Source organism: Oncorhynchus mykiss, chromosome 26 (genome assembly GCF_013265735.2).
Source record: "Oncorhynchus mykiss isolate Arlee chromosome 26, USDA_OmykA_1.1, whole genome shotgun sequence".
Classification (NCBI taxonomy): domain Eukaryota; kingdom Metazoa; phylum Chordata; class Actinopteri; order Salmoniformes; family Salmonidae; genus Oncorhynchus; species Oncorhynchus mykiss.
Genome location: NC_048590.1, coordinates 23,961,165 through 23,978,806, shown reverse-complemented (window position 1 = coordinate 23,978,806; position 17,642 = coordinate 23,961,165). Strand labels below are relative to the sequence as shown.

The following is a 17,642-nucleotide window of genomic DNA, read 5'->3' as shown; positions in this document are numbered from 1 at the left end:
AAATGACAATGCTTGTAAGGCAAGCACACTAGATGGTCAAAACATTGGATCATATCAAATAAGCCTGAATGGTTTTGTCCACTATAGAAGACTAGCCTGTTATATCTAAACATAATTGTACCACAGGTGGGTTACTTACTATCCAAAGTTCGCAAGCAACAGTTGCTGAACTGTGAACATGTTCAAGACTTCTTGATGTGACGTTGAATGTGAGCCATAGCCTCACCCGGAGATTCAAATGTGTAGTCTTTACCCTCATGAGATAGCCATAAATGGGCCGGGAATCGCAGTCCATACTTCACACTTGGATGGTCCCGAAGTACTCGTTTGGCCTGTCCGAAAGCTGCGCGCTGCCTGGAAACAGTGGGGGAGTAGTCCTGGTAGATGGAGAAGCTCTGTCCTTGAAAGCTCAGAGTGGTATTGCGGGCTCGTCAGAGGATCTCCATCTTCTCATGAAAAAAGTGCACTCGAAGAATTATGTCACGGGGCCTCTCCCCATCCCGGGGCTTTGGGCGCAGCGACCGGTGGGCTCGATCAATCAGGGGCTTTTCATCTAAGGCAAGAACATCCTTCAGCAGCCCTGAAACGAAATCTGTGGCGCGATGCATTTCCGCTGACTCTGGGACCTATACAAGTCTCAGATTATTGCCGCGAGAGAATCCCTCTAAACTCACACAGCTCTCCTTCACCTTTTTCAAATCCGCAGCTAGGCGTTTAACTTCAGCCTCCAGGGATGTAGTTAAGTCGGAGACATTAGTAGCGGAGGTCTCCAGTGCTGCAATCGTTGTAGTGTGTGAAGCAGTTGTTGTCTTGAGTGATGTGATTGCTGGCACAGTCTCGTTCCGCAGGATGGTTAAATCTGCTTTTAAAGTATCAGAAACCTCCTGTATTCTGGCCTCAATCGTAGCAACCACCTGTGTTTTCATTTCAACTATCTCAGAGCGTAGTAGTTTGATGGTCTCGAATGTTCATTTCAGCGCCGCCAGGCCAAGCCGCACCCCCGGGTAAAGTGTGCGTCCCCGGGCCCTCCGACTCAGGAGAGGGCGGTGATGAGAGCGGGTCTTGTAGGCCGGGTTTTCTCAAAGTCATGCTCTTGGCCTTATGTTTGGTCGACATGCTGACATTCGGAAGCAAAGTAGTCTTGGTTTTTATGGAAAGGGATCACCAAATTAATATTTGAAAATAAATACGGTTCTGCTGCAAAATTCACAAACTTTAAGAATACCACGGGAGCAAACGGAAAACACGTCAGTCGCACATGGCGTCCCTCCTATCCCCCCCGAAATATCACATTTTACATAAGTATTCAGACTTTTTACTCTGTACTTTGTTGAAACGCATTTGGCAGTGATTACAGCCTCGAGTCTTCTTAGGAATGACGCTACAAGCTTGGCACACCTGTTTTCGGGGAGTTTTTTCCATTCTTCTCTGCAGACCCTCTCAAGCTCTGTCAGGTTGGATGGGGAGTGGTGCAGAGATATTCGATCAGGTTCAAGTCCAGGCTCTGGCTGGGCCACTCAAGGACATTGAGATTTGTCCTGAAGCTACTCCTGTGTTGTCTTGGCTGTGTGCTTAAGGTCGTTGGTTTCATCAGACCAGAGAATCTTGTTTCTCATGGTCTGATAGTCCTTTAAGTACCTTTTGGCAAATTCCAAGCGGGCCATTATGTGCCTTTTTTTTTACTGATGAGTGGCTTCCGTCTGGCCACTATACCATAAAGGCCTGATTGGTGGAGTGCTGCAGAGATGGTTGTCTTTCTGGAAGGTTCTCCCATCTCCACAGAGGATCTCTGGAGCTCTGTCAGAGTGACTCCAATCATGTTGTAGAAACATCTCAAGGATGATCAATGGAAACAGGATGCACCGGAGCTCAATTTTAAGTCTCGTAGCAAATGGTTATTTAAATGAAGTATTTCTGTTTTTTATTTTTTATAAATTGGCAAACATTTCTAAAGAACTGTTTTCGCTTTGTCATTATGGGGTATTGTGTGTAGATTCATTTAAAAAAAATGTAATACATTTTAAAATAAGGTTGTAATGTAACAAAATGTGGGAAAAGGGAAGGGGTCTGAATACTTTTCGAATGCACTGTACAAATCCTCATCTGTTGCTTGCAATATGCTGTGTTTTCGATCTGGGAATAGTCTGACTTCAAAATGTATGATTGTTGGTTGTTGTTTGCCCAACACTTTTCTGGACATATTACAACTCCGTAAACCTGACAGTACACAGGTTGATGATCAGGAGGTGAAGTTCACCTATGCCGCTGTAAACGGGGATATGCATACAGCCAAAGATGAACACTGGAATGTACAAAGTACAGGGAAGAACCTTAGAGCGTTCTAAAGAGAAGCAGTTGTGTTGCGTGTTTTGTAGCATTCCTTATCTCCCTCCTCCATCTCTCACGCGGACCTGTCTCCCCATGCACACTAATCTCAGACCACTTATGTCAGGATTTGGAGTCTAACTCTCTCTCTTCCCCCTTCTCTCCCGCTCTAGAGAAGCCTGTGACGGTGGAGCTGAGCTGTGGGGCGGGGCCTGTCCTCGTGGTGCTGGAACCGGGACAGCCTCTGCTGCTGGACTGTCACCTGGGGGCCACGCCCCTGGACACGCCCCTCAACGTCACCTGGCTGCAGAATGGGCTCCCTGTATTGGAGGGGGAGGGGGACTCCCTCAGGACCCTGGCCAATGGCTCACTGCTGGTGCTGCCCACCTCTGTGGATGGCCGGACGCCTCAAGGGGTGGAGGGGGGCTACAGCTGTGTGAGCGCCGGCCCTTTTGGAGCTCTGACCAGCCGCACCATCACCGTTCACCTGGCCAGTGAGTACTACTATTTCTCAGACAGGGCGAGGCTGTGCCCGCTCAACTCCACCAGGGTCAGACTCGCATGGAATGGCATGATGGTCTGGTGTCCCAACATAGGAGCACAGCCACATTCCTCAGGGGGATTTCCGTGCTTGGTTCTCCTCTGTCTCAGACAAGGGTTTGATTGTGTGGCTGGTCAGCCACACCGGTGGTGTCCTGGGAACAGGTATCAAATCAAAGGACATTTTATTGGTCACATACACATGGTTAGCAGATGTGATTGGTCACATACACATGGTTAGCAGATGTGATTGGTCACATACACATGGTTAGCAGATGTGATTGGTCACATACACGTGGTTAGCAGATGTGATTGGTCACATACACGTGGTTAGCAGATGTGATTGGTCACATACACGTGGTTAGCAGATGTGATTGGTCACATACACGTGGTTAGCAGATGTGATTGGTCACATACACGTGGTTAGCAGATGTGATTGGTCACATACACGTGGTTAGCAGATGTGATTGGTCACATACACGTGGTTAGCAGATGTGATTGGTCACATACACGTGGTTAGCAGATGTGATTGGTCACATACACGTGGTTAGCAGATGTGATTGGTCACATACACGTGGTTAGCAGATGTGATTGGTCACATACACGTGGTTAGCAGATGTGATTGGTCACATACACGTGGTTAGCAGATGTTAATACGAGTGTAGTGAAATGCTTGTGCTTCTAGTTCGGACAGTGCAGTAATATCTAACAAATTCACAACTACTACCATATACACACAAATGTAAAGGGATGAATGAGAATATATACATATAAATATATAGATGAGCGATGGCCGTGCGCCATAGGCAAGATGCAGTAGATGGTATAGAGTACAGTATATACAGTGGGGCAAAAAAGTATTTAGTCAGCCACCAATTGTGCAAGTTCTCCCTCTTAAAAAGATGAGAGAGGCCTGTAATTTTCATCATAGGTACACTTCAACTATGACAGACAAAATGAGGGAGAAAAAAAATCACATTGTAGGATTTTTAATGAATTTATTTGCAAAATATGGTGGAAAATAAGTATTTGGTCAATAACAAAAGTTTCTCAATACTTTGTTATGAGAACTTGCACAATTGGTGGCTAACTAAATACCTTTTTGCCCCACTGTGTGTAATCATTATTAAAGTGAGTAGTGATCCATTTATTTAAGTGGCCAATGATTTCAAGTCTGCATGTAGGCAGCAGACTCTCTGTTAGTGCTGGCTATTATACAGTCTGATGACCTTGAGATAGAAGCTGTTTTTCAGTCTCTCGGGCCGAGCTTTGATGCAGCTGTACTGACCTCGCCTTCTGGATGGTAACAGTTGTGAACAGGCAGTGGCTCTGGTGTCCTTGAGGATCTTTTTGGCCTTCCTGTGACATCGGGTGCTGTAGGTGTCCTGGAGGGCAGGTAGTTTGCCCCCGGGGGTCATGCGTTGTGCAGATCGCACCTCCCTCTGGAGATCCCTGCGGTTGTGGGCGATGCAGTTGCCGTACATGGCGGTGATGCAGCTTGACAGGATGCTCTCAATTGTGCATCTGTAAAAGTTTGTGAGTGTTTTAGGTGACAAGTCAAATTTCTTCAGCCTCCTGAGGTTGAAAAGGTGCTGTTGCGCCTTCTTCACCACACTGTCTGTGTGTGTGTGCACCATTTCAGTTTGTCTGTAATGTGTACAGCGAGGAACTTTAAACGTTCCAACTTCTCCACTGCTGTCCCGTCGAAGTGGATATGAGGGTGCTCCTTCTGCTGTTTCCTGAAGTCGACGATCATCTCCTTTGTGGTTGTTTTACTGAAACCACGCTCCGAGTGCCCTCACCCCTGCCCAGTCATGTGAAATCCATAGATCATTTTTTTCAATTGACTGATTTCATATTTTTTTTACATGAACTGTAAGTCTTAAAAATTCTTGCATGTTGCATTTCTATTTTGGTTCAGTATATTACTCTAGCGTGGGCTATGCTGCAGTAAATGTAGGCCTACCTGTCACAAGAAAAAAAGTGACCGTGATGAGATGATAGGTCTACATGCATTGTGAAGTGTGCTCCATACTGAGATGGACTGTCTGTCCCTGAGCATTGATGATTCATCATGCAGAGAGCAGCGAGAAGGCCGTAGAGAAGGTAGATTTAGACACTCCACTACTGTCCTGTCAATGTGGATGGGGGGATGCTCCATCTGCTGTTTCCTAAGTCCACGATCATCTCCTTTGTTCAGTTCCGTTGAGTGAGAGGTTATTTTCCTGACACCACACTTTAAGGGCCCTCACCTCCTCCTTGTAGACCATCTCGTCGTTGTTGGTAATCAAGCCTACCACTGTGGTGTTGTCTGCAAACTTGATGATTGAGTTGGAAGAGTGCATGGCTACGCAGTCATGGGTGAACAGGGAGTACAGGAGAGGACTGAGAATGCACCCTTGTGGGGCCCCATGTGTTGAGGATCAGAAGTGTTGAGATGTTGTTTCCTACCCTCACCACCTGGGGGCGGCCCGTCAAAGTCCAGGATGTGATTGAGACCCAGGGTCTCGAGTTTATTGACAAGTTTGGAGGGTGCTATGGTGTTAAATGCTGAGCTGTAGTCAATGAACAGCATTCTTACGTAGGTATTCCTCTTGTCCAGATGGGATAGGGCAGTGTGATGGCGATTGTGTTGTCTGTGGACCTATTGGGGCGGTAAGCAAATTGGAGTGGGTCTAAGGTATCAGTTATGGTGGAGGTGATATGATCCTTGACTAGTCTCTCAAAGCACTTCATGATGACAGAAGTGAGTGCCCAAGGGGCGATAGTCATTTAGCTCAATTACCAGTAGGCCGCTCCGTCTGCCTCTCCTGCGGCGACCGTGTTGTTTTGGGTCGGCCTCTGGGATAAGATCCCATGTCCAGGGTGGAGGTCTGAACAAAGGATCCGCTTCGGGAAAGTCATATTCCTGGTCGTAATGTTGATAAATTGATGTCGCTTTTATATCCAATAGTTCCTCCCGGCTGTATCTAATAACACTTGAGATTTTCTTGGCTAACAATGTAAGTAATAATACATTAAAAAAACAAATTACTGCATAGTTTCCTAAGGACCTGAAGTGAGGTGACCATCTCTGTCGACGCCATTCTACCTGTCCACACCGGTGGTATCTTGGGAACAGGTATGCTCCACACCGGTGGTATCTTGGGAACAGGTATGCTCCACACCGGTGGTATCTTGGGAACAGGTATGCTCCACACTGGTGGTGTCCTGGGAACAGGCAGGCTCCACACCGGTGGTATCTTGGGAACAGGTATGCTCCACACCGGTGGTGTCCTGGGAACAGGCAGGCTCCACACCGGTGGTGTCCTGGGAACAGGCAGGCTCCACACCGGTGGTGTCCTGGGAACAGGCAGGCTCCACACCGGTGGTGTCCTGGGAACAAGTAGGCTCCACACCGGTGGTGTCCTGGGAACAGGTAGGCTCCACACTGGTGGTGTCCTGGGAACAGGCAGGCTCCACGCTGGTGGTGTCCTGGGAACAGGTATGCTCCACACCGGTGGTGTCCTGGGAACAGGCAGGCTCCACACCGGTGGTGTCCTGGGAACAAGTAGGCTCCACACTGGTGGTGTCCTGGGAACAGGCAGGCTCCACACCGGTGGTATCTTGGGAACAGGTAGGCTCCACACTGGTGGTGTCCTGGGAACAAGTAGGCTCCACACCGGTGGTGTCCTGAGAACAAGTAGGCTCCACACTGGTGGTGTCCTGGGAACAAGTAGGCTCCACACCGGTGGTGTCCTGGGAACAGGCAGGCTCCACACCGGTGGTATCTTGGGAACAGGTAGGCTCCACACTGGTGGTGTCCTGGGAACAGGTAGGCTCCACACTGGTGGTGTCCTGGGAACAGGTAGGCTCCACACTGGTGGTGTCCTGGGAACAGGTAGGCTCCACACTGGTGGTGTCCTGGGAACAGGTAGGCTCCACACTGGTGGTGTCCTGGGAACAGGTAGGCTCCACACCGGTGTCCTGGGAACAGGTAGGCTCCACACCGGTGGTGTCCTGGGAACAGGCAGGCTCCACACCGGTGGTGTCCTGGGAACAGGTAGGCTCCACACCGGTGGTGTCCTGGGAACAGGTAGGCTCCACACCGGTGGTGTCCTGGGAACAGGCAGGGTCCACGCCGGTGGTGTCCTGGGAACAGGCAGGCTCCACGCTGGTGGTGTCCTGGGAACAGGCAGGCTCCACGCTGGTGGTGTCCTGGGAACAGGCAGGCTCCACGCTGGTGGTGTCCTGGGAACAGGCAGGCTCCACGCCGGTGGTGTCCTGGGAACAGGTAGGGTCCACACTGGTGGTGTCCTGGGAACAGGCAGGCTCCACGCCGGTGGTGTCCTGGGAACAGGCAGGCTCCACATTGGGCTGAGGACAGAGAGGGGGAAATGGGGAGAGCAAGAGAGGGATGAAGTGGGTCAGAGAGGGAGGGAAGGAAAAAGAGAGAGAAGGTAGCAAGAGATCCGGCTTATCCCCCCACCCTCTCCACTCACTCTCCCGTAGAGCTGCTTTCATTATCCTCTGTAAAAGTGGCAGTCTTTATTCAGTCATTAGCTTTGTGTAGAATGGGACTGTATCCTCTCCTTTTGTCAGCTGTCACATGCCTATTTATGAGGATGCCGTGTTTGGGGGGGGAACAAGGGGACAATGAGGGAGGGAGGTGAAGAACGAGAGGGATGGAGGGAAGAAGGTGACTGAGGACTTTAAGATGGATGGCGGGAGGGAGGTGGCTGAGGAGTTAGGATTGGTGAAAAGAGAAGGAAGTAGTAGGGGAGGATACGTTGGGGTTGAAGGGAAGGTGGGAGATTTGGGTGGGAGGTGACTGAGGAGTTTGAGATGGTGAAGTCAGAGGCTGTTCTGAGAGAGACTAATAAGTGTGTCCTTCAGAAGGTGTCTGTGGAGGGAGCTGGTAAATGTCATGTGCTGTAGACTGCTACTGCTGTGAGATGGATGGGCTGCTGGAGACAGGCAAGGCCAGGGGCCTGCATGCAATGGGCCTCAACGAGCACACTGACATTGAGCAGAGAGAGGCCCATGTCTGTCTGTCTTTCTGTCTCATGACTTTACCACCACCAATTAGGAGGCAGAACAAGATCACATGAGAGAAATGAGTGACAGTCCTTTGTCTTTAATACTCTAAACATGTTTTATGTGCATGGCTGTTCTGAATGCTCCCTTCATGTGACTTTGTCCAAAAAGCGAGCGAGTCAGTTAAAGAGAGGGAGGGGGGAGAAAGAGGTAAATCGCGGTAGTGGAGGAGGAGGGGAGGAGAGGAGTTGGTGGACATGCCGACAGACGGGAAGCCATGTGTTGTGGTCGGAGAGTACAAGGGGAGGGGAAGAAAGTTGCAATCTGATCACTGAGGGGGCAGAGACAGAAAGAGGGAGAGAGAGGAGGACAGGAGAGAGAAAGACAGGGGGGCATAGAGAGAACAGGAACAGACAGAGAAGGGAGAGACTAAAGATAAACGTGCTATGGATTGAACTCATATAGAGCACAAGACATGCTAACAGATTTAGTAGATACAGTAATCTATTTCATCTGGTCCATTCACTCAGTAAGTTAATCATTAGCTCAGTTGGCCACAACAGTTACAAGTGCTAGCTTACTTTACAGTATTGGATGACCTGTTATCTATCTAGCTGCTCCGTGGAGCTCTGCTCTGTGTGCTCATTGAGAAACTTTGCTCCATTTGGGCTTTGTGTGTGTGTGTGTGTGTGTGTGTGGTGTGTGTGTGTGGGGGGGCATGACAGGTGCTGAGTTTATTTGTGCTGTTAGTCAGCTAATAATATGTGGCTTTCTGAAGAACTTTGCCATGTGAGAATCTTCTCAGAAGTAGTTGTGATAGATTTATGTTTGGTCGCTAGGTAGGATTAGCCCTTACATGTGTTATGAAGCATGGCTAATGCGTCACATTTTTAAATCAGTTAAATGTTTATTATTAAGTGCATGTCTGGGCCTTTTACAGTCCAATGGAGAAATTAGGAACAACTTCAGGATGTAAGGATGTGACTTTTTCCTCAAGTGCTTTATGTATGGCTTTATGTCTAGTCTGTCACAGCGGTTTGGTGAGAATACCATTTGAAGGTCATCTTGGGTATGTATGTTCAGTTCTTTAGGACTGCAGGCTGGACAGAACAGCTTGCAACCCTGAAGCTGATTGGTGAGGTAGTCCGAGCTCTTGTGTTCCCCCATAATGCCCCAACTCAGTCTGGCCTGAGGTCAGGGGCCCTCTCAGCCATTTAAGACTCAGCTCCAGGACTCACTGCCTCCCCCTGCTGTTAACTACAGTTATTACGTGTGGGCTACGGACTAGCTGACTGCATCTCTCTCCCTGTCTCATTCTCTCTCTCTTTCTCCCTGTCTCTTGCTGTCTGTCTCTCTTTCTCCCTCACTCCCAGCGCTGTCTCGTTTCCATCAGGACCCAGAGGCCCAGGTGGTGCCCGTGGGGGGTGCTTCCCGCTTTGAGTGCCAGATAGACGGAGTGCCCACGCCAAGGATAACCTGGGAGAAGGACCAGGAACCCATCCCCAGCCAGCTTAGGTGAGACACACATACACACACACACGGTGATGCACTCCAGTAGAGCCTGGCAGTAAGTGATTGTCTGTTCTACTTGGTCCCAATGCTGTCCCCTGAGAGAGCTCCAGCCAGACAGTGGAGACTGGATCGGTTCTAAGGTCCATGCTGCCACTGATCATGTGAGGGCTGTGCTCCCTTCTCCACCATTCTACTTCATTGCATAATGGCAGTCAGGGAATATCCTGAGAATTTGGTAGGAAGTTAAATAAAATGAGTACATTTTGGTCTTTTTCAGTAGTGCAGAGTTCAGAGATAAGGGATGGACACAGATCTGTTGGTTTCCTCTCTGTCAGCCAGAGGCTGAAGGTCAGGGCCACAAAGTGCAGCCTGGTCACTTTCTCTCTTCTGTTTGTTCTACTCCCAAATACCCTCCTGCATCTCCCTTTCACATGGCTACAGGCTGATGCCAGTCCAGGGCCTGGGAACTGATGTGCTTTGAATCAAATTGGGTGGAAAGATGACCATAATCTACTGCACATGACTCTGTTCCTTCCCTCCTCGTCCCTGGCTTCTCCTCCCTTCTCCTCCCTGGCCTTTCCTCCTTCCTCCTCCCTGGCCTTTCCTCCTTCCTCCTCCCTGGCCTTTCATCCTTCCTCCTCCCTGGCCTTTCCTCCTTCCTTCTCCCTGGCCTTTCCTCGCTCCTCCTCCCTGGCCTTTCCTCCCTCCTCCTCCCTGGCCTTTCCTCTCTCCTCCTCCCTGGCCTTTCCTCCCTCCTCCTCCCTGGCCTTTCCTCCCTCCTCCTCCCTGGCCTTTCCTCTCTCCTCCTCCCTGGCCTTTCCTCCCTCCTCCTCCCTGGCCTTTCCTCTCTCCTCCTCCCTGGCCTTTCCTCGCTCCTCCTCCCTGGCCTTTCCTCTCTCCTCCTCCCTGGCCTTTCCTCTCCTCCTCCCTGGCCTTTCCTCCCTCCTCCTCCCTGGCCTTTCCTCCCTCCTCCTCCCTGGCCTTTCCTCTCTCCTCCTCCCTGGCCTTTCCTCCCTCCTCCTCCCTGGCCTTTCCTCCCTCATTTGAGAGATTTGGCCCTTTTTTAAAATTGAAGTTGCACTTTTTTTCCCACCTGCTCTGTCCTTATCAATCATAGAAAGGCCGGCAGCTGTTTGTTATTGATTTAGATGCATATCGCACACACACACTTATACAGTATACAGTGAATTACTGTTCATGGCTTGCCTCGGAGTGATCATGCGCTGAGTTGACGGCCTGTATATGTTTGCCCTTCAAAGGCCATGGCTCACATATGGCTGGTCACATTACTACTTATTTAGATGTGTGTCTCATGTTGAATGGCCAGGAAAGTGCAGCTTTTCTTCATTGGTTAAACTGACTAATGTTATTATAACGTCCGAGGACCCTTGCTGCTGACCACTCTTGACCACACAGAGTGGAGAAGGGCATCAGAGGAGGGGGGGTGCAGGACCAGTGTGCTAACAACACACAGAGTGGAGAAGGGCATCAGAGGAGGGGGGGTGCAGGACCAGTGTGCTAACAACACACAGAGTGGAGAAGGGCATCAGAGGAGGGGGGGTGCAGGACCAGTGTGCTAACACACAGAGTGGAGAAGGGCATCACAGGAGGGGGGGTGCAGGACCAGTGTGCTAACACACAGAGTGGAGAAGGGCATCAGAGGAGGAGGGGGGAGGGGGGGGGGGCAGGACCAGTGTGCTAACAACACACAGAGTGGAGAAGGGCATCAGAGGAGGAGGGGGGAGGGGGGGGGGGCAGGACCAGTGTGCTAACAACACCCTGTGCATTGACATCCGGGGCTGAACAGCGGAGAATCATGTAGCGTTACTGATAGAAACCCCCGATTTAAAGCCTCCCTGTCTGCCTGAAAACTCAAATGCACACTCTCACAGCTGAGCAGCACGCACGCCCTCTCACTAGTCACCAGAAACGGTCTCACTCTCACAGCTGAGCAGCACGCACGCCCTCTCACTAGTCACCAGAAACGGTCTCACTCTCACAGCTGAGCAGCACGCACGCCCTCTCACTAGTCATCAGAAACGGTCCCACTCTCACAGCTGAGCAGCACGCACGCCCTCTCACTAGTCATCAGAAACGGTCCCACTCTCACAGCTGAGCAGCACGCACGCCCTCTCACTAGTCACCAGAAACGGTCTCACTCTCACAGCTGAGCAGCACGCACGCCCTCTCACTAGTCACCAGAAACGGTCTCACTCTCACAGCTGAGCAGCACGCACGCCCTCTCACTAGTCACCAGAAACGGTCCCACTCTCACAGCTGAGCAGCACGCACGCCCTCTCACTAGTCACCAGAAACGGTCCCACTCTCACAGCTGAGCAGCACGCACTCCCTCTCACTAGTCACCAGAAACGGTCCCACTCTCACAGCTGAGCAGCACGCACGCCCTCTCACTAGTCATCAGAAACGGTCCCACTCTCACAGCTGAGCAGCACGCACTCCCTCTCACTAGTCACCAGAAACGGTCCCACTCTCACAGCTGAGCAGCACGCACGCCCTCTCACTAGTCACCAGAAACGGTCTCACTCTCACAGCTGAGCAGCACGCACTCCCTCTCACTAGTCACCAGAAACGGTCCCACTCTCACAGCTGAGCAGCACGCACTCCCTCTCACTAGTCACCAGAAACGGTCCCACTCTCACAGCTGAGCAGCACGCACGCCCTCTCACTAGTCACCAGAAATGGTCCCACTCTCACAGCTGAGCAGCACGCACGCCCTCTCACTAGTCACCAGAAACGGTCCCACTCTCACAGCTGAGCAGCACGCACGCCCTCTCACTAGTCATCAGAAACTGTTCCACTCTCACAGCTGAGCAGCACGCACGCCCTCTCACTAGTCACCAGAAACGGTCCCACTCTCACAGCTGAGCAGCACGCACGCCCTCTCACTAGTCACCAGAAACGGTCCCACTCTCACAGCTGAGCAGCACGCACGCCCTCTCACTAGTCACCAGAAACGGTCCCACTCTCACAGCTGAGCAGCACGCACGCCCTCTCACTAGTCACCAGAAACGGTCCCACTCTCACAGCTGAGCAGCACGCACGCCCTCTCACTAGTCACCAGAAACGGTCCCACTCTCACAGCTGAGCAGCACGCACGCCCTCTCACTAGTCACCAGAAATGGTCCCACTCTCACAGCTGAGCAGCACGCACGCCCTCTCACTAGTCACCAGAAACGGTCACACTCTCACAGCTGAGCAGCACGCACGCCCTCTCACTAGTCACCAGAAACGGTCTCACTCTCACAGCTGAGCAGCACGCACGCCCTCTCACTAGTCATCAGAAACGGTCCCACTCTCACAGCTGAGCAGCGCGCACGCCCTCTCACTAGTCATCAGAAACGGTCCCACTCGCACAGCTGAGCAGCGCGCACACCCTCTCACTAGTCATCAGAAACTGTTCCACTCTCACAGCTGAGCAGCGCGCACGCCCTCTCACTAGTCATCAGAAACGGTCCCACTCTCACAGCTGAGCAGCGCGCACGCCCTCTCACTAGTCATCAGAAACGGTCCCACTCTCACAGCTGAGCAGCGCGCACGCCCTCTCACTAGTCACCAGAAAGGTCCCACTCTCACAGCTGAGCAGCGCGCACGCCCTCTCACTAGTCACCAGAAACGGTCCCACTCTCATGCTCATTTACCCAAGCACTTAACGCTATTGACGTTTCTGCCTCAGCTCTGCTGTTGGCTATACATTTGTGCCTGCCTGACATTATTAGAGGCATCTGGCTCAAAAACGGTCTATCCCTGTGTGACCCATAGGCCAATGCTGAATCAAATGCTGAACCAAGCTGTACAGTGCTGTGATGTTGTGGTACAAATGGGCAGCAGTAGAGATGAGACCCAGACCAGAGACCAGTGTTGTGTGCAGTCTCTCTGTTGCACAGATGAGCTCTCTGTCTGTCTGTCAGGGCATTACTAGTCCATCATCATAGAGTTAAAAGGCTGTGGAATAGGAGTTGAATAGTGGGAAGTCCAGGCCTCAGGCTTGGAGGAACCATCCAGACGGGAGTGGGTGGGTGTGTGTGGAACCTGACCTGTCTTCCATGGCAGCAGAGGGGGAAGGAGGGAGGGAGGGAGGGAGAGAGGAAGAGGAGCTGGTGGGTGAAAGAGAGATAAATATTGACAAGAGTCGGCACAACCAGCAGCCATGGCTGCTTGTAAATGCTGTTTTGCAATCTCTCTGACCTAGATTGAGAGCTCTTTGTTCTCTTATATCTATCAGTAAAGATTTCAGAATATTTCTATCCAGTCTCTTCTTTTTCCTCCCGTTTCCGTCTTCTCTGTCATTAGGTAGGCAGTAGTGTCATTTCTCTCTTCTTCCTTTCTTTTGTCTACTTTTCTTTTAGATTCTACATTTTTGGACGGTGTTATTCTAAATAGCTGTTAGATATAAGGAGAGTGTCGGCTAATGGCTGTCACTGGAGACCTAGTCCTGTATGGTGGTAATGAGCGTGTGCACAGTTGGAGATTACCAGTGAGGAGTTATTATATCTCACTAAGCACACGTTCTCTCTCGCTCTTTTCTCTCCCCCACCCACACACTCTTTCTCTCTCCTTCTGACCCTTCCTCTCTTCCTTTCCATCCTCTCTCTCTCTCTCTCTCTCTCTTGCTCTCCATCCCTCTGTCTCCAGGTTCATCTCTCTCCCTAACGGTGTGCTCCAGATCTTGGGGGCGGTTAAGGAGGATGGGGGTGCGTACCGCTGTGTGGCCTCCAATTCGGCCCGGAAACGCTTCAGCCAAGATGCCATCCTCACTGTCACTACGGGTATATTATGCTCTCTGTCTCTCTCTCTCTCTCTCTGATGACGTCTGTAGGCAAGTGATCCCTTTGGATGTGCTTGACCCCCTCTGTCTGGGTGTGTTCTTTACATGGACTATTTAGTGGTTGGCTTCCTGCCTATATGTATTTGCTGGAACTCTGCTGGAATGAGAGAGGTAAAGAGACAGAGGCGGCTCCAGACCTATGGTCTCGTGTCTGATATCAGCAGGCTGTAAGCAGCATCTCCACACCCACGTCTCTTCCCGTCTGACAAAAGGTGCACTACTGATGGAGATAAATCCTGGCCTTTAATTGGCTCCGTCAGACTTCGGTGTCTGTGGAAGGTCTACGTCTAGATCTGCTTCTATGTGAGCGTTAGCACACACACACACACACACAGAGAGAGAGGCAAAGACACACAGACCGTCTAGCATCAGAAACATGTCTGAGTTTTAATAACTATTGGCCCTATTGAGCTTGTTGCCTGTACACAAGACTGAACTGTGTAGTAATGCCTGCACCCTGTGGAACAGCTAAGGAAACAGAGATGAATCACCTCTCTGCAGCATGTACACACACACACACACACACACACACACACACACACACACACAGAGGCAAGCACGCACACTCACAAATAGACACTCTCACGTAGAGACACCCATACACAGGCAGACACGCCCAAAACTCTTGAGATTCACAGACAATGCACAGAAGCGAATGGCAGACTGATGGTGAGGACACTAGCTTCACTCATTCAACTGTGCATTATGTTGATGCTACTTGACACGCATATACCTTCTCTCTCTCCCACACACACACACACACGGATGTGTACACAAACACCACAACGCGCACACACACAGTCACATATTTCACACACACGCACACAGTAATGCACGCGCACACACACACACACACCACTCTCACAGACAGCCTGAGCAGGTGACGAGATTACAGCATTTTACAGCTTTTTCCCACTTCTCAATATCCAACAGACTGTGTGAACTAATGCTAACTTACAGTAGCAGGTATTTGGTCTGACACAAAGCCCTGCTGCCTTAGAAACCTGGAGGTCATGGAAGAAAGGCGTTACATAAAACGCAAATCTAATGCCATCACATCGCTAGCCTTCACTGTGGAGAGGTTTATGATTTAGAATGCCTGAACACAAATGCATTCTCCCTGACAGAATGATGCTGAGCACGTTGCCTCCACTTATTCAATTGTACATTGTCTATACCTTTTACATACCGAACAAAAATATCAACGCAACATGCAACAATTTCAAAGATTTTACTGAGTTACAGTTTAAATAAGGAAAACAGTCAATTGAAAGATATTAATTTGGCTCTAATCTATAGATTTTAAAATGACTGGGCAGGGGTGCAGCCACCCACTGGGAAGCCAGGCCCAGCCAGCAGAATGAGTTTGTCCCCACAAAATGTCTTTATTACAGACAGAAATACTCCTCAGCACGAAGTCTGTGGTTGTGAGGCTGCTTGGACACACTGGCAAATTCTCTAAAATGACGTTGGAGGCGGCTTATGGTAGAGAATGAACATTAAATTATCTGGCAACAGCTCTGGTGGACATTCTTGTAGTCAGCAATTGCACACTCCCTCAAAACTTGAAAAAGTCTGGCATTGAGTTGTGTGACAAAACTGCACATTTTAAAGCAGCCTTTTATTGTCTACAGCACAAGGTGCACCTCTGTAATGATCATGCTGTTTATCTTGGCGAAGGAGAAATGTTCACTAACAGGAATGTAAACAAATGTATGCACAAAATTTGAGAGAAATAAGCTATTTGTGCGTATGGAAAATGTCAGGGATTTTCAGATCATGAAACATGGCACAAACACTTTACATGTTGCATTTATATTTTTGTCCAGTGCACTTTCTCTCTCTCATGCACGCATACACACGCGCGCACACACACTCTGAGCAGAGAAGTTACACAAAACCATATCGAGGCACATCCTGGGAGAACTCGACTGGCCCATTTTTAAAGCCCTCATGCATAAGCAAGTAGTGCTGTATGAATGCTCAATGATTAATTAATAATGTGCTTACAGTATCCCAGGAACCCTGCTGGAGCTCATTATCATAATGTAGGCTCTGAGCAGAGAGACAGGCAGAGCAGGCCCCGGCACAGGCAGTGTGATGGGCCTCCCTTCCTACCATAATTACCCCTAGAGCCACTCACACAGAGCCACTAAAAATAAGGGCCTCATCTGCTCTGCTAATGCACACTTCTATTCCTCCAAGAAAACGATAGTTATTTATTTAGTCATATAATTTGGCAGAATTACACCACCAGGCTCTAAGTAAAGGCCCTCACTGCCTCTTCTCCATTATCCCCTCTCCCTCAGATGCCCTCAATCTCTCTCTCTCTCTCTCTCTCTTTCTCTTTCTCGCTCTTCCTCCCTCCATCTTCCCCTCGTTTACTCTCTATCAGTCCGTCTCTACAATAAGTGACTCCAAAGAGGTTTAGCATACATAATATAGAGCCTTCTGCTCCTCTCTTAAGCCCATTGGGGCAGCTAGCTAGCCTGGTTGTGCTGCATTCATTCTGTTTTAACCAGGCTAGTAGCTGGCTCTGTCTCCTCCACTCCTCTTCCTGACAGTGCTGCTAGCTGTCCTAAACAGTGTGGCCAACGATTGTTCAGTGAGAATCTCTATTGGCTCCTTGATTTGTTGCTATAAGTCGCTAGATGACGTTTGGCATATATGAGACATTGATGGTTAGAGTTGGTTGTGTGTGTTGATTCGTGTGTGTGTCTGTATTGTGTCTACGTGCACAGGTCCTGGCCCTGCCCAAAATGAGGTAGTGATCGTGGCACCTCCTCAGAATGCCACGGTGGTGCAGGGGCGTCCAGCGGTGATGGAGTGCATGGCCCAGGGGGGGCAGCCCAAACCCCTGGTGTCCTGGAGCAGACAGGGTAAGACTCTCTCAATCCCTCCCATCGGTCCATCTACAGGGGCTCCCGAGTGACGCAGCGGTCTAAGGCACTGCATCTCAGTGTAGGAGGCATCACTACAGACCCTAGTTCGATTCCAGGCTGTATCACATCCGGCCTTGATTGGGAGTCCCATAGGGCGGTGCACAATTGGCCCAGTGTCGTCTGGGTTTGGCCGGGGTAGGCCACCATTTTAAGTAATAATTTGTTCTTAATTGACTTGCCTAGTAAAATAAGAAATACAATAAAAATAGGCTCACCACCAATGTCACAACGAGAGGCTGGTCCATACTTTGGTACTAGGCACCGTGTTATTCCTGTAATATCTTCATTGTGTTTCATATTTCTACCTTTGCTGACAAAACAACTCTAGTCATCACAGAGGTCTCACAATGCCACCTAGTGGCTGGATATGCTCATTATACTTTTCTGTGATTGGTATTCAACCGCTAAACTGAGCTGGCATGAAATGCCAAGTGTTGTGTGTGTGTGCAGCTACAGTTTTT

The 17,642-nt window shown here is 50.0% G+C and overlaps 1 protein-coding gene across 2 annotated transcripts in view; it reads left to right on the top strand.

Annotated features, from left to right (window-relative positions):
- Nucleotides 1-17,642, top strand: part of LOC110506447 (immunoglobulin superfamily DCC subclass member 4-like) — a 63,782-nt gene that overhangs the window by 19,600 nt on the left and 26,540 nt on the right. The window contains exons 2-5 of one of the 2 annotated variants that reach the window (XM_036963662.1): nucleotides 2,499-2,819; nucleotides 9,255-9,396; nucleotides 14,047-14,180; nucleotides 16,981-17,118. In XM_036963662.1, the coding sequence (XP_036819557.1) occupies nucleotides 2,499-2,819; nucleotides 9,255-9,396; nucleotides 14,047-14,180; nucleotides 16,981-17,118 (735 nt within the window). The remainder of the gene's footprint in view (nucleotides 1-2,498; nucleotides 2,820-9,254; nucleotides 9,397-14,046; nucleotides 14,181-16,980; nucleotides 17,119-17,642) is intronic. The other variant, XM_036963663.1, reaches the window with a different exon arrangement.